Genomic DNA, 16,082 nt, shown 5'->3' on the forward strand with positions numbered 1-16,082 from the left:
AAAATGATGCTTGGGGAATAGACTAAAATTAGAATCCGGATTATTTGAAGAGGTAACTTTGTGGGAAGAGTCTTCTCCCCTTCTTCTTACCTATGAATACGTGTAATATTCTATTTTGAACATGAAGATTTGGGATTTATGTCAAGCAGATGTTTCTGAAGTCTCACAGGCCTCTCTGTGCACACTGTAGATTTTTGTTTTCCTCATCCTGCTGTCGGCTGGCCTTGCCATCGGACACACTTACTGGGAGCAGCAGATTGGCAACTTGTCCTGGTACCTCTACGATGCACAAGACTTCAGTCCTCCCTATCGTGGCTTCCTTAACTTTTGGGGGTATATCATTGTTCTAAACACCATGGTTCCCATTTCCCTCTATGTGAGGTAGGTAAATACCTTGGCCTTTAGTAGCTGCACTGTTGATAGGGTTGAATTACTTAACTTACAGGTTAATGGTGAATGGACTTAATTTCCTGTTGGTGGTAACAAATGCAACTTCACTTTGGATGGGAAAGCTTATTAATTCTTTGTCTCACTGAAAAGACACTGGATACACTCCCCCTCTTCACTGAGATTTTACAAGGAAGTGATCTGTGTTGCTTTCAAGTAAAACCATCACTTAAGGATCTTTGACTCAGAATTTAAAGATACCAAGCTTTTCTTAGAGTACTAAGCAAATGTCCTGGTTTTTAGCTGAAATAGAGCAAATCTGCTCTATACTTTGACTAAGGAAAAAATTTTCCCAAGCAGTGATCTCTGACAAAATTGGAGACTTGATCCTCCTGGCATTTAACTTCTCAGTCTGATTCTGCAGTCTCAGTGGAGGAAGGAAACTACTTGTGGAAAAAAAAATAAAATAAAATGGAAAAGCCATGAGCCCTTGCTGCTCTGTGAAGTATGAATAATTTTGCCTTTGACAGACCTGTCTGTAGCACGTTTGAAGTCTCCTCTCTGCTCTTCTCCTAATTGTACTGAAAATGCTGTTCCCAGATGGGATTTCTGTTAGGGGAGGAGCACCATCGATATTTTTGGCTTGATGAGGCCACAGAGGCTTTTCCCCAGTGAGTGCAGTGGTGCTGCAGCTGAGCTGTGTGGTCTGACATCAGTTTGAGTGGCCTGTGCAGCAGTGATGTCTTAAGCTCCTGGGCTACAGGAGCAATTTGAGTCCTGGAGACCCCTGGGTCTGATAATACGTCGTCATTTTGACATAAGAGATGCAGCCGGGAGTGAGAACATTCCTTTTATTTCATTTAGTGTCGAAGTGATTCGTTTGGGCCAAAGCTATTTTATAAACTGGGACCTGCAAATGTATTACCCTGAGAAGGACACGGCTGCCAAGGCCAGAACCACCACGCTGAACGAGCAGCTGGGGCAGATCCACTACATCTTCTCTGACAAGACAGGAACGCTTACACAGAACATCATGACCTTTAAAAAATGTTGCATAAACGGCCAAAGATACGGTAAGTCTGTGCCATGATGCTTCCCCTGCTAGTGCAGGAGCTCTGGTGGGTGCCAGGAACAGAGGGGACACCCTGCGAGTCCCCGTGCAGCGCAGCTGGCAGCCTCTGAGCCGTCTGTACAAAGGGGAAGGAGCTCCAACGCTTGTTTGAAATTGGGTGCACATGGGTCTTTTTAGTTTCAACTGAACTTCCAACGATTTAGCCCTGGCATTGTGTAAACCTCCAGTAAAACCAAATTGTTGGAGTTTTCCCCACCTTTTTCCCCTATAAAAAGGGGAAACTGATGGACTTGGGTGGAAGCTTCTCAGTGGAAAAGTCAGAAACGAGTAATTTACAGAATGCTTTAATTTTGGTAGAATCGGGGACAAAATTAATCTAGAAACAAATAAGACAATGTAATAAGAACAGCAGTTTTTAATTTCAGTGTTAGTTACTTCCATTTCCAGTCCTGCCTGGATTTCAATATTTAGAATACACAGGACACGTGCTGTGTATTTGGTTGGTTGGTTCATACAACGAAGAATGCAGCGTGCTTGTGCTTTTTAAACATCCTGTCTCTGAAGAGAGATGAGGAGTTTCTGACGGTGAAAGCTGTGTTAAGCGAACGTGGATGTTTTATGACAATTACACCCTGTGCTTTTTCCTTAGATTTGCTTTAGTGTCACTAGTATACAAAGGTACTGCAGCTGTGAAAGAACCTGCTCTTTTAAAAATTGGAGCTATTCTAGTGCACTAAATATTCTGTATATTTTTCACTTTGTGAATGAGTTGTGAAGTTTGTTATTCTGTCCTGTGCCTTCTGACTGACGGTGCTTACCTTGCAGGAGACTGTCGGGATGCAGCAGGGCAGCCTCAGAGCCACCCAGAGGTAGGTGGGCTGCTCTGGCACAGAAATCCCTGTGGACTGTAGAACAGGGAACGTGCCCTTGCCCAAGTATGAAGGGATGCATGTGGGCACCAAGTAATTGCACGTAAGGTAACTCAAACTCTCTCTTCTTCTGCTTTCTAAGCAGCAAGTGGATTTCAGCTGGAATATGTATGCAGATGGAAAGTTCTTGTTCTATGATCACTATCTGATAGAGCAAATAAAATCTGCCAAGGAGCCAGAAATTCATAAGTTCTTTTTTCTGCTTGCCATTTGTCACACAGTCATGGTTGATGCTTCTGATGGTGAGTATGTTTGTTTGGGTTCTTTCCTTGTGTAAGGGAAACAGTGATTCTAATCCAGTTGCACAAGGGAGAGATCCCAAACTAATGCTGATTCCAAAAGTGAGGAGTGTTAGGCTGCTCTTTTAAATTAAATAAAAGCAAGAGCCATTGCTGTTCCCTGTGCTGAATTTATCTGACCCTTTATGGAAGGAGGACTGTCTTCATGGCAGTTACAGTTGTGGCAAATGTGCATCTTAAATAACAGCAGATTTAGACAGGTAGAGGAGCAGTTTATACAGCAGCGGTCTTGTGGTTTCATGTTATGGGTCTTCTGTCTGTTCAAATAGGTCTTTAAAATCTCAAAAGCATAAACCTCAAATAAAATTATAATGATGCCAGGTTAGTCTCTGGTTCCACATGCCTGTGTGAAAGTACAAACACATTTGGAAACTTGTTTTCAGTGGAGAAACAAGGATTTTCAGCATGAGGGCTTCACGCTCTTACGCTTTGACTCACAGCCCCATAGACGCATACAAATGATTTATGTCTGTCCTAAGAGTATTGGCAGCAAATAACCAAAATGAATAACAAAAATGTGACAGAAACTGAATTTAGAGGTTAGTGGATGTTGAAGAATTCGTGAATGTGAAAAATAAGGTTGGAAGATTCAACTAAAACATTGAAGAGTGATATTGCTTTACTCCCATCTTTGCAAGAGCTCTGTGAAACCAGCAGTCTCTGTCCTTTCTTGCTCTTCCTACAAATGCTTTGGGGTTGCTTCCACTTCATTACATTGGTGTGTGTGGCCAAGGATTTGTCTTTTGGAGCTTCCTTTGAAAGTGCTTAAATGAATGTGTTGAGAAATTAAGATATTTAAGTTACGTTTGTTTTGAAATAGAGAAGTTCTAGTTTTTGCTTTGACACCTGGAGGGAAGAGGTTCATTGACGTACCCTGTTTGGAAAGTACACGTAATAAAAAGTGGGGAGGGGGTCCCTAGTCCCTCTCCTTTGCGTGCAGTGCTGCCGGGTGCTGCAGCAGTGTGTTAGACCTCACTTCAGAATGGGAAAGGACTTTGTGTGTCCAGCTCTCAATTACTCTAACGAATGGGTGTGATTTTTTTTGCTGTGGTGTCCAAGAAATGCCCGGGTATACTCTGACTTTCTCTTCTTTTCACTGTTCCCATGGTACAGGTCAGCTCAACTACCAAGCAGCTTCCCCAGATGAAGGGGCCCTGGTTACAGCAGCCAGAAACTTTGGCTATGTTTTTCTTTCACGAACACAAAATACCATCACTATAAGTGAAATGGGGATTGAGAGAACTTACGATGTCCTTGCTATCTTGGATTTCAACAGCGATAGAAAGCGGATGTCTGTCATTGGTAAGCTGACTACCACCAGCCTTTCTGGAAAAGGTCACGTGTATTTCCTAGGTGTAAAAGTACATGCAGGGGAAGTTGTTTGAAGTCAAGAATTACGGCTGTGTAACAGTCCTCTGGTGGATTTTGATCCACGTAGCTCTGGATAGCAAAAGAGAGGCTTTGTAGGCAGGTGCAAATGGGTCCACTAGACAGTCCTGGTGTTCGGACGCGGCTTCTTCTGAACACAGCCTTAGGTCCCTTTAGTAGAAGCTTGAAGAAGTGCTGCAAAGATGATTCATTCTCCTTTTTCCCCAGTGAACAAACAAGTTGGATGTTCCTCTAGCTGTTGGAACACTAGGTATGCAGGCTTGAGGTATAAATAGCTCTGTAGTTCTGATTTTAACTATCTTAAAGGAAGTCAGTCTTGAATCACTTAGAGATCTGTTGTTTTTAAGGCTGTAATTCTGGTGCATCATAACTCTAGCATATGTGTCTGCCCAGCTCCTGTGGGCAAGTGAGATGTTAATACTGTATAACCATTATCAAAAACATAATTCTTGTGAGTTTTTAAACATCCTCCTTTGTCATGAAAGAGAAGAGGAAATAAACTTGTCAGCCGAGTTACCTAATTAAACAATATTAGAGATGATGAAGAAACATGACCTTTGTCATTTTGGTACTTAACAGCAGTAAACTGAAAAATCTAATCTGAAAGTATTTCTTTATTTAAATGTAATCTAACATTTTGTCCCATCTCTCATATTTTACTCCACAGTGAGAGAATCAGATGGAAATATAAGGCTATATTGTAAGGGAGCTGACACAGTGATTTATGAACGGTTGCACCCAAAGAATCTGAAGAGAGAAGCTACAGAAGAAGCACTAGATGTATGTTTGTCTTTTATATGCTGGTTTTAAAATAAAAATTGTTTATTTGTTACTATCATCTAATTTCATTAATTTCCTTTTCCTAAACTATTAAAACAAATGCAGGCCTATAATTGGTTTTACAGGTCATCCCAAACCTCAGAAATAATCACAGCAGGACAAGTTTTCATACATGTTCTGAAAAATGCATTCACTGTCTTTTCATGAGAAGTGAACTTAAATTTTGGCTACACACTTTTTTCCATCGTTATCAGTATTCCAGATCACTGCACTCTGTTCTATTTGTCACCTATTCAGTCTTTCAGCTCAGGCTGCTTTGTCAGCTGTAATTTCACTTTTGGCATTTCTGAAATGCCCAGGACTAATTGCACAGTCAGATTTGTTTTCTCAGACTTGCTAAATGCTTATGATACTAACTCGTATGTTTGGATTGCAAATGAAGAGTTTTGTCTAGTGGATATGGGTTTTTTAATTATTATTTTTCAGATTTTTGCAAATGAAACTCTGAGGACACTCTGCCTGTGCTATAGAGACATTAGTCATGACGAATTTGAAGCATGGAATAAGAAATTTTTGGAGGCCAGTGTGGCTGCAACTAACCGTGATGAAGCTCTGGACAAAGTATATGAGGAGATAGAAAAGAACTTGATTGTAAGTCAAGCTTTAAATTGTTACTGTTCTTTTATTCTTATATATGAAGAAACAGTTCTTTTTGAAAATAAATTATCCTTGTTTATTTTAGGACATTTTGATTTAGATCTTTTCAATATTTAATTGGCTTTAGAGCCATGCTGAATTTTAGGGTTTAATAGAATGAAGGGAAATGTATTTTAGTACATATATTTCAGTGTGGTTGCTTCTGTATACTTTGGCTTGAAGACATAACCAGAATAGTTTCATTCTCTACTGAAAATGAATCAGTTTTCTATGCACGCTTATCCTACTAAATGCCTGTATTTCACATATCTCCTAGCTGCTTGGTGCAACAGCTATTGAAGACAAGCTACAGGACGGAGTTCCAGAAACTATTTCCAGACTTTCAAAAGCAGACATTAAAATCTGGGTGCTTACTGGTGACAAAAAAGGTGGGTTTACTTACAGCCAAAGAGCTAGTTAAAACATAAGGGTTAGAACATGAGCTGGGACAAATGCAGACTGGAAATAAAGCATAAATTCCTAGAAAAGCTCAGTATGAAACTCCATTTAAATCAAAACTGGAGGAATTTCTAAAATGCAGAGAATTTCATGCCAGCTGTTCCCAGTCCAGACTTACTGGATGGGCTTCTGTGTAACTTCTGTTCCTCCAGCAGATCAGATGGATGACTGATTTTGTGACTGTCCTCTGTAGAAAAAAAAAATACCCAGCTACTGCTTTTCCCAATGCAAAGCCAACGCAGAACAACTTGCTTTTGAACACCAGACTTGCTTGGCTCTGAGGGCGGGTACCAAAACTTGTCTTTTTACAGTGAAAATTTACTTTTCAAAGAAATCACAAGTGCTGCTGACAGAGATTGATTTGCTTTTCTTTTGGTAGCTGCTAGTCTGCAGCTTGGCAAGGCATTTTGCTGAGTCAGTTCAAAAAATGGCATTAAATTTGTAAGTAAGAGTGTCTGTATTGCAGCCTGGAGGGAGGCGCTGCCAGACCAGCATCTCTCTGACAGTGGCAACAGCCTCAGTTCAAGGAATCCAGAGTAAGGACAGGGCAAGACAGTGTGGCATACCCTGGGGTTGATTCTTGCAGTGCCTTTGGCGTAAGGGCTCTCTGGCAGGGAGACAGCATCTCCACCAGCCAGTTAAATAGGCCCTGGTAGATCTTTCTTCCACAGATTGCCTGATGCCAGGTCGATAAGTTTGTGTATTCAAACCATCTCGTGCCAGTGCACTGCACCACAGTAATGTACATTGCACAGGAAATAGAGCTCCTCCTTGTTAACTGTGAACCCATTGCCCACGGCGCCTTTGTTGCCCCGTGGTTGCTGCAGGACAAAAACTTCACAAATATTCCCCCAGCTTCTCTGTGATATGTGTGATTTTTTTTTTTTTTTCCCTGTTCATCCCACGGTGGTAATGAAAGGGGAATTTCATACTGAAACATAACTTCAAACATTCCTTAAGAGGCCTTCAGGTACTTCTGGCTGCTCCCAACAGTTACTCATGACAGAACTTTGAGTAAATACTTTCCTCTTTTTTTTTTTTTTAATTTTATTTTTATTGTAGAAACTGCTGAAAATATTGGATTTTCTTGTGAAATCTTAACAGATGAAACAAAAATCTGCTATGGAGAAGATATCAGGCAAGTGAAAAGCACAAAGGATTTATTTTGTGGGAATTAAAATTGTTCAATATTTAACCCAGCAGTAACAGTGGTTTATCCCACAGCGACTCTTCAGTGACTCAACAGTATTTCTTGGCAGTTGTTCAGCTGCACGTGGTCTGTTTCTTTGCTGTTTATGGAATTGTAATTTTACAAGGCAACCTCTGAATTGTGGGTACAGGTGGTGATATCCTATTTGCAGGAGGTTTTACATTCTAGGTCAACAACTGTTGACATTAAATCAGTCCTATAGTTCAGACAAGTCTGGAGCCCGCCCGGGGTGGACTAAGCAGGTCTCTCCCTAGTCCAGATCTTCAGTAGTTGCCGGGTTTTGCTCTTTGCTACCTGTCCCTGAACTCCAGCCATACCCCAGCTGGTCTTTCACCCTGTCCCATGCTCCTGTAAGGACAGACCTCTGCTGTAAAACCACAATGGATTGCAAGGGATTCAGAGCTTAGTCATTGTGAATTTGTCAAAATGGTTAGACCCAAGAAAAAACAATATGGGGCTCTCAGCAAGAGCTAGGGCCCTGTAACAGTGTCACAACTATTCCTGACTCGTTTTTCCAATTTCTTCCTTATTTGCAAAACAGCAAGGATATCAAACCAGTGTGATCCTCTTTATACTGTTGCTCTAGCACTGCTTGGAACGTCACCTAATATATGGCAAAAAAAGTCCTTACAGCGTGTATTGCATTTCTTTCTTGCAGATTTTCAGTCTGGGACTGATCTAGCTTCAAGCTGATCCTTGTTTTTTCTGTAATAGCATCCACCTCTCTTTGCAGTGCTCTTCTTCAAACTAGGTTGGAAAACCAGAGGAACAGAGCTGGATCAAGTACACACTCCTCTCTAGGAATGAGTGAGCCCTTCTTCCAGGGCAGCAGAGATCGTGCTTTAATAATCACTGGCTCCTGGTTGGTATGTACAAAATGTATTGTCCTCTGTTTGAGATTTTGGGGGTGCCACCAAGTCACAGTGTCCTTCACTGAGGACTCTGTTCGTTTGTTTGCTTTGCTAAGTCAAGCCATGACAATTCTTTGGCCATTGAGCCACCAGTTGAACACATCTGTTTGTTATTTATGTTCAGAACTATTTTTGGTTTTGAAGGTTGAAAATAGTGCTCAATAAAATAAGGAATGTCTTGGGCCTTTCAGATCACCCTGGTAGCTGCCATCAAAGTAAAGCCAAGTCCCTGTAAAAGCACAGTCTGATTTTCAGTGTGTTTATTCTTCATGGGGATTCTGGTCTAATGGAAAAAATATTGAGAAGGAGATAGTGCCAGCGCTGCAGGTTGTGTGGCTTCAGTGTAGGCACAGAAATTCTGCTTGAAATGAGAGATGGGGGTGAAAGGGTAGGAACAAAAGACAAGTTTCCTGCTCAGTCCTGCAATGTAGTGCTCTGACAGGAGCTTAGAAAGCAGAAAGGAGCTTGTAGCAGAGGTGACTAGCAGTAATTTGGTGATTATTATCCACCCTGTTGGCAGGCTGCTGGCAAGGAGACAGTCCAGTGAACAGCTGAGGAGCAACTGCCACGTTTCAGCCTTCCAGCCCTAAACCTTTATTTTGTGTAACAAATGCACACCTGTGTATAAGGTGTAGGAAGCGGGCTGGGGATGCTGGAAGGTAATGTAGCAGGGGCACCAGATGAAATTGCCGGTCTCTGTTCCCCTCCACGCCAGCTGAAGGTCCCCAGAGCTGACCCAGGTGTTTACAGGACACTTGCACCTGTGTTGGGCATGGTTGTGCTTCCTTTGGGAGACAGGGAAATAGGAGAGAGGGACGTTTAAATACCAGAATGTTTTCAAAAGTGAATTAATTCCCATCAGAAGAAATATTCCTTTGAACTCTGCAAGAAGTGCTGTGACACTAAATACCAGCATTCTGCTTTTGTTAATCCCACCAAGTACATTATTTTCAGTGTTTCCATAGCTCTTTGTTCGCTCCTCTGCATGAGGATGTTATTGAAATGGTATAGATGTGTGATGGGAACATAATGAAGTTGTGTGTTGTACAGGCAGTCTGTGGAGTGCCATTTGAAATAGTGTAGAAGGGAACATAAAATATTTTGTTACACAGAATGAAATCCTGCTAGAGAAGAAAAAGAAGAAAAAGAAACTTAAACTGAAATTCCCCAGAACAGCAGAAGAGAAAAAAAAGCAAACTGAGAAGAAAAGAAGGGCTGAAGCTTATAAAGAGCAGCAGCAGCAGAACTTTGTTGATTTGGCCTGTGAATGCAGGGCTGTGATCTGCTGTCGAGTGACTCCGAAACAGAAAGCCATGGTGGTCGAGCTTGTGAAGAAATACAAGAAAGCTATCACTCTGGCTATTGGGGACGGTGCCAATGATGTAAACATGATTAAAAGTAAGGCAGCTGTAAAACCCCTCTCGGTAGGAAAGATCTCTTCTGGGTGTTCTTCTGCAATCTCCTCGCTATTGCTCTTTGTTCAGAACAGAAGACTCTGCCATCTGTTCCGTTACCCACATCACTTGGGTTTTGTTAGCTCCTGTGCTTTCCCTTTCTGAGGAGGCCCTTTATGAAATGGTTAGTGGGTTTTGCTGATTTTTTCTGCAGGCATTCCCTGAGAAGGGACTGGAATTACATCTGTTTTCACGTTGTGGGTTACAAAAGTGCAATATCAGGAACAAAGCAATAGCTTAGCTGCTCCTTGCTCGGAGGCATTAGCCATGCTGTATTGCAGGTGGTGCTCTGAGCTGCTTCCTGAGAAATCCCACTGAGAAATAAACTCCTGGGATATGGTTTGTGTTAGGAGTGTGTTGGAAACTGCCCAGCCAGTTTGTTCAGGGGTTTGCTTGCTCTGTCTCATCACTTAATTCTCCCTTGGTCAAATTTCCCAGCATCCATTCAGACAGAACAAGCGCTGAGAGAGCATCCAGGTGACGGTGGGGACGTGAGCAGCGAAGCACAGGGCAAGGCAGGGCTTGTGCTCTGTTGTGCTTGCAGCCTTTGTGCTGTGTATAGAAATAACATGGGGCAGGAGGGCCTGGAGCAGAGAATAGGAAGCAGTAGAGATTTGCCCTTGGTCGTGTTGTTCCTCTCCCTTTGTTCAACACAGCGTGTGGTGTTTGTTTCATTCTTAGCTGCCCACATTGGAGTTGGAATCAGCGGCCAAGAAGGGATGCAAGCTGCCATGTCCAGTGACTACTCCTTCGGGCAGTTCCGCTACCTCCAAAGGCTGCTGCTGGTCCACGGACGATGGTCTTACATTAGGATGTGCAAATTTCTAAGATTTTTTTTCTACAAAAACTTTGCTTTTACACTAGTCCACATCTGGTATTCGTTCTTTAATGGCTTCTCTGCCCAGGTAAGAAGGCATGCTCCTGGGTAATACTAACAATCGGGTCTTCCTTCTTGTCAGTGCAGAATGGGAAGGGCTTAGCCTGGGATGTGATGGGAACCTGAAGTTACCAGTAATTTCTGCAGGAGAGTAGGTGATAACCAGTAAGCCAGTTAGTTACAAGTCAAGCAGTTGGTTATGATTTCCAGAACACAGCAGTTGATTATGATTTCAGAACACTAATGTCAGTATCACAAATGTACAGGGAGGAAGAGAGTGTTACATAGTGGTTGGGGAGACTTTTCTCAAGCCTGCTACTGCAATTCTTTATCTTGAACTGCTGGCTAAGATGGCTTGAAGTGTGCTGCTTGTAACAGGCAGTGTTTGGAGTCCTCATAGTGTTGAAAGGCCTTTAAGAGTTGAGGTGCATCTCTGTGGGCGTAACCAAGAGAGAGGCAGATGTCATTGCAGGACCAGCACGGAGGGTCAGGGCCATAGTCACAGACAAGCAGCCCTGAAGCTAACGCTGATGTGATGGGAACTGTGCATGCCTAGGACAGGAGAGGAAGCAGGGTTCCCAGACCTGGATGTGAGAGGCACAAGTGCAGCTATAAACCAGACTGACCCTTGGTGTGAGGGGGCAGTTCTGATGGTGTTTCAGGTCAGGTACCGCCGATGGGTTGTAAGGGGTGGGGCAGCTTCATACAGGCTGAAAATGGTTTCAGCAGAGCTTTGAGCTGAGTGCTGCTCGCCTTTTGGGTGAACACCGAGGCAGGTAATTTAATACTATCATAGAGCACGTGAGAAGTTTCTCAGGAATTGGAAGGAAAATCAGAAAAATCAAAAGGAAACCATTAACCACTGCTATTCCTCCTCTCTCACAGACAGCATATGAGGACTGGTTCATCACGCTGTACAACGTGCTGTACTCTAGTCTGCCGGTCCTGCTGGTTGGCTTGCTTGACCAGGTATTCTCCACGTTGTTAACAACAGCTGAATCCAAAGGCATCTAACATCAAGTCTTTAATTACACTGAAACCGGTTGCTTTGGTTCATGGACAAGGCATTTTGGGGTGTTTTGGTTTGTTTTTTTGGCTTTAAAAAATTTATTCCTCTGTGAGGTAATAAGGCAATAAGCAGAGAGTTGCTGAAATAGCCAAAGTTAATCGGGTCAGAGGTCTTCAGTGCTAATAATGTTTGTTAAAAATATTTCTCAGTGCCCGCTATTCCGTGACATCATTCACACAGCACAGGATGGGCAGCTTTGTTAATGGGAAAGATATTCCTTGCTTACCTTTCTGAGCTGAAGATGGAGGGACTGGACAATTCTGAGCGACTGCATTTGACAGGAAGTGTTGTAGCATTTGTTTAATTCAGTGGGACAAGTGCTTTTAGCCTTCTCCACTTGTGTTTCCATACAAGGCTTACCTGCTGATTAGGCAAATCAATGCTTCTGCTTTCTTTTGTGATAAAAGCTAAGAAATAAATTCAGAACCAAATTAAGATCTCGCCTAAGTATTTGTTAGAGACTTCAAGTCAGGACAGCGATGGTAGCCCCCGTCTTCTGCTTATTCACCCTGTAGGGAAAGGTCTCTGGAGGACACGATCCGTAGCTGTAAAAAGCTGCAAGTGTGGATGTTCTTGTCTTGCCAAATCATGGGCTAAAAATCTAGAAGCATGGAAATGGGATATGTGATTGCTCTGTGAAAGATGTCCTGCAGGCTTGGGTCTTGCTAGTTGTGTGCTGCCCACACTGCTATTTGAAAAGGAAAAAAGAGTCTGCCCTTTCCTTTGGGACGTTGTATGGTTGAGCTTCTTCCTCTTCAGAGCTCACACTGAGAACAAGAAATTGCAGCAACTTTAATTTTTTTTTTTTTGTTCTTTTCCCCCTTTATTAAGGATGTGAGCGACAAATTGAGTCTTCGGTTCCCTAGGCTGTATGTTTTGGGACAGAAGGATTTACTTTTTAACTACAAGAAATTCTTTTTAAGTTTGCTTCATGGAGCTTTGACTTCATTGGTAATCTTCTTCATACCGTACGGAGCTTACCTTAAAACTATGGGACAGGATGGAGAGGCCCCCTCGGATTATCAGTCATTTGCTGTCACTGCAGCATCTTCTCTTATATTTGTCGTCAACTTTCAGGCAAGTAAGCTTAGCTTCCTCATCTCTGCTGCTCTGAAAACGCTTTCTGGTCACCTTTCTAAATTTGTCTCCTAAAAATGTAACAAAGTGCAAAAAGCTTCCCTCGTTTGCCTCCTCTCTTCCCTGCTGATGCTTCCTCTCTGCCTGGTGGGTAACTGGATGAGAGATGACTTGACCAAAACGCTGTCAGTCTTCATAGTTGACATGACTTTGAATTAATAAACTCATTGGAGCTGTTGTTTGCTTTCAGATTGGCTTGGATACATCTTACTGGACTTTTGTTAATGCTTTCTCAGTATTTGGGAGTATTGCACTTTACTTTGGTATCACCTTTGACTTCCACAGTGCTGGAATCCACGTTCTCTTTCCTTCTGGCTTTCAGTTCACAGGTCAGTCCTTGTGCTTTGTGTTTTCTCGTTCCTGTCTCACGCAGCTTTGTAACTTGAGCAGAACTATGGCCAGAATGTCATGGCATGAACCTGCTGCCTGTGAAAGGAAATACATTAAATACTAATTCACTTCCAGGGAAGGGTGTTGTTTATGTTTGGGGCCAGGTTGCTTCATAGGAGAATTTCTTTTCTTTCCGTGAAAAAGAAAATTTCTTTTCTTTTCAAGTTCTTCCAGAATTGGAACTTGATGTTGCCCAGCAGCAGGAGTCTGCAAATGAAAACAGTTCAAATTGGTGGGGCAGCTTAAAGTAAAGGGAATGTGATGCTCTGGCAGGGTGTGCATTTGCCAAGTTGCTCTCAGGGATCTGTGGAAGGTAAAACCCCAAAGATGGAGCCAAATGCTGTTAGCAGCTCCCTGGGATTTTGCTGCAAGTCCAGGGAGGTGGAAGTAGCAGCCAGGTAGAATTTGTTTTTTTCTGAGGAAGGCTGGGCTTCCTAATTTTCCTAGTGACAGATATTTCTTACCTTGCCTTGGATCTAAATATCACCCCCCAGAATAACAAACCCCTTCAATGTTATATTCTAATTTTTAAGCTGAACCCAGTTGAAAAAAGGCAGTTGCCTATAATACAAGGTTTTTCTTTGACCTTCTGGTAATGTTTTAGAACTCTTTTTTATAACTTCCCTCTGCCTGAATACTTTATGCGTTTCAGAAGTTTATAAAGATACAACTGCTGCTTAGTTTGATAAAAGTTCCCTGAGTTTGGGTCCTAAACATCACTTGCTTTCTAGACCACATAAACACTAGTGATTCCAGGAGGACTTTTTCTTGCTTTGTAGGATTCAGAGCAGGACGAAAGCCAAGCACCTCAGCCCAGCGCTTGTCCTGCAGCCTCAAAAGGGCTTTGACATGAGTACAGATCCTTTGCAATACAAGTGTTTTATAAAATGATTTCCTAACATGCTCTCTTCATAGTAGTGTCTCTGAATTACAGCTTGATGATGGGATACACTCCACAATACCTGACTGCCAGGTCCTCAGGAAAGAAGCTGTGGCTTTTAGTATCTCACTTGTGTTTTATAACTGGTTTACTTGATCATGTCATAAACTTAATTTGTGCTCTTTTTATTCCCAGGAACTGCTCCAAATGCTCTGAGACAACCATACCTCTGGCTGACCATGATTTTATCCATTGCTGTGTGCTTACTCCCCGTGGTGGCCTGGCGTTTCCTGTCGATGACCATTTGGCCCTCGGAAAGCGACAGAGTGAGTGAAGTCCCATGTTATTTTGGTTAATTTTGCGTGCATTTACCTACAGGAGTCAGTATTGGTGTTAATATTAGAGACAAAGAAGTGACTGAGCCCTAGGGAGATGTACAGGAGACAGGCAAATAGTGTGTGGGTATGTAAAGAATTAAAATTCATAGAATCACAGACTGGGTTGAGTGGGGAGGGGCTGTTCAAGGTCATCTAGTCCAACCAGGGACATCTTCAACCACATCAGGTTGCTCGGGGATGTCTTCAACCAGATCAGGCTGTTTAAAGAGACATTAAAGAAGTGTCAGCATGAGAACGCAGGAAGAGCTTTCAGTTACCCATCTTCAGTCCACTTCAGTGAAGGAGATGTACAGATAAATGAACATAATGAAGCTCAAAATAATACAGTAAGTCTTCCTGAAACACTGATGTGCTACTGCATATATTCTTGTTCCTAACAAAATCCAGTGTGAACAGAACCCTCCTGCTAAGCAGTTCAGGGATGTAGTGAAGTGCCAGGTTATTTTCCCCAGAGTGTAAATGCAGACAGGCTGTTTTCCCTTGTAACCCATGAACTCGTCTGTCTTTGCACGCCTGAAGGTTCAGAAGAACCGCAAGCAGTACCTGGCAGAGGAGCAGCAGTGGAAGCGGAGGCAGAGCGCTTTTCGCCGGGGAGTGTCTGGCCGCCGTTCCGCTTACGCCTTCTCCCACCAGCGCGGCTACGCCGACCTGATCGCCTCGGGCCGCAGCATCCGCAAGAGGCGGGCGCCTCTGGACGCCGTCCTGGGCAGCAGCGCCCCAGCAGCCAGCTGAGGGACTGCGCGGGGAGAACAAGCCTTTTCTCCCCAGGATTGCACACAAAAGTTTATTTTTTTAAACAAACTCAGGATATTTTTTTAACCAAACTGCATAAGGATGTGGAAACTTTAATGTTTTACCACAGAACTTCCTGGTTTTGGACTCCAAGAGTTCTCTGTGGAGCTACTCGTCCTTGTGCAGCTGATCTCAGCTAAGTGTGAAAGTGAAGGATGTGTGTGCTGGGTATGGAAACCCTGCACAGTCAGTCTATTTTTTGGGATGCCTGGAATTGCAAACTTTTATCAGGTTCCAGTCCTGTGTTGGTATAAAACCGCAGCTACATTTCATTTTGTCTTTGAAAGCAAACGGGGAAGGAGCAGTTCCCTGGCCTTTGGCCTTTGCCATTTCAGTAAGTCGCAGATCAGGCGCTCAGCCTTGGAGAGGAGCCGGGGCTGGCTCCTCGGAGCTGGTGCAGGGGACAGGCAGATAAATCTGGTGATAAACTCGAGCTGGTGTCAGATTTTTATTAGGAATTCTGACACTCACAGGTGTGGTTCCTGTTCCTCTCTCTCCAACAGCTGACTACAGCTTGCTGCACTCAACCCTGAGCCTGCTCTTCGCATCCCTGGGAGCTGGCAGCAGCTGGTTGGTTTGTTTCGCACACAGCAGTCAGAACAGTCCCCTCAGCTGGAGCATCTTCCCTGGGCTCCCGGGTCAGTTCTTACCCTGTACAAAGCGTTTCCAGGAGCGTCTCTTTGCCTCTGCACACCCTTACCTGCCCCGGTGAGACCTGTGCCTGTCTCACTTTGATCCGGTCCCGACTCCAGGACCAGGGTTGGCGACTGACATGTTTCACAGTGAAAATGATGAGACCCAGGTCTTGGTTAATGGAATGAACATTTCAACATTTTAATGCAAATAAAGATCCTCATGTTTTACAGCTGCTCTTCTCCTGAGTGTGGGGGACAGGACAGAAGGGTGAGAGAGGAGGGAGAGAACCCATCCCTGACTGACCCATGTCCCTCAGC

General features: G+C 43.3%; 1 protein-coding gene across 1 annotated transcript in view; it reads left to right on the forward strand.

Annotated features, from left to right (window-relative positions):
- Positions 1–15,069, forward strand: part of ATP8B1 (ATPase phospholipid transporting 8B1) — a 24,394-nt gene extending 9,325 nt beyond the window's left edge. The window contains exons 11-27 of the mRNA XM_010175602.1: positions 191–381; positions 1,252–1,460; positions 2,285–2,328; positions 2,474–2,630; positions 3,801–3,989; positions 4,744–4,856; positions 5,343–5,507; positions 5,830–5,941; positions 7,074–7,149; positions 7,955–8,087; positions 9,245–9,530; positions 10,268–10,491; positions 11,349–11,432; positions 12,364–12,609; positions 12,860–12,998; positions 14,135–14,265; positions 14,857–15,069. Of these exons, the coding sequence (XP_010173904.1) occupies positions 191–381; positions 1,252–1,460; positions 2,285–2,328; positions 2,474–2,630; positions 3,801–3,989; positions 4,744–4,856; positions 5,343–5,507; positions 5,830–5,941; positions 7,074–7,149; positions 7,955–8,087; positions 9,245–9,530; positions 10,268–10,491; positions 11,349–11,432; positions 12,364–12,609; positions 12,860–12,998; positions 14,135–14,265; positions 14,857–15,069 (2,712 nt within the window). The remainder of the gene's footprint in view (positions 1–190; positions 382–1,251; positions 1,461–2,284; positions 2,329–2,473; positions 2,631–3,800; positions 3,990–4,743; positions 4,857–5,342; positions 5,508–5,829; positions 5,942–7,073; positions 7,150–7,954; positions 8,088–9,244; positions 9,531–10,267; positions 10,492–11,348; positions 11,433–12,363; positions 12,610–12,859; positions 12,999–14,134; positions 14,266–14,856) is intronic.
- Positions 15,070–16,082: the final 1,013 nt, after the last annotated feature.

This window comes from Antrostomus carolinensis, unplaced genomic scaffold (genome assembly GCF_000700745.2).
Source record: "Antrostomus carolinensis isolate BGI_N321 unplaced genomic scaffold, ASM70074v2 scaffold43109, whole genome shotgun sequence".
In the NCBI taxonomy this organism is placed as follows: domain Eukaryota; kingdom Metazoa; phylum Chordata; class Aves; order Caprimulgiformes; family Caprimulgidae; genus Antrostomus; species Antrostomus carolinensis.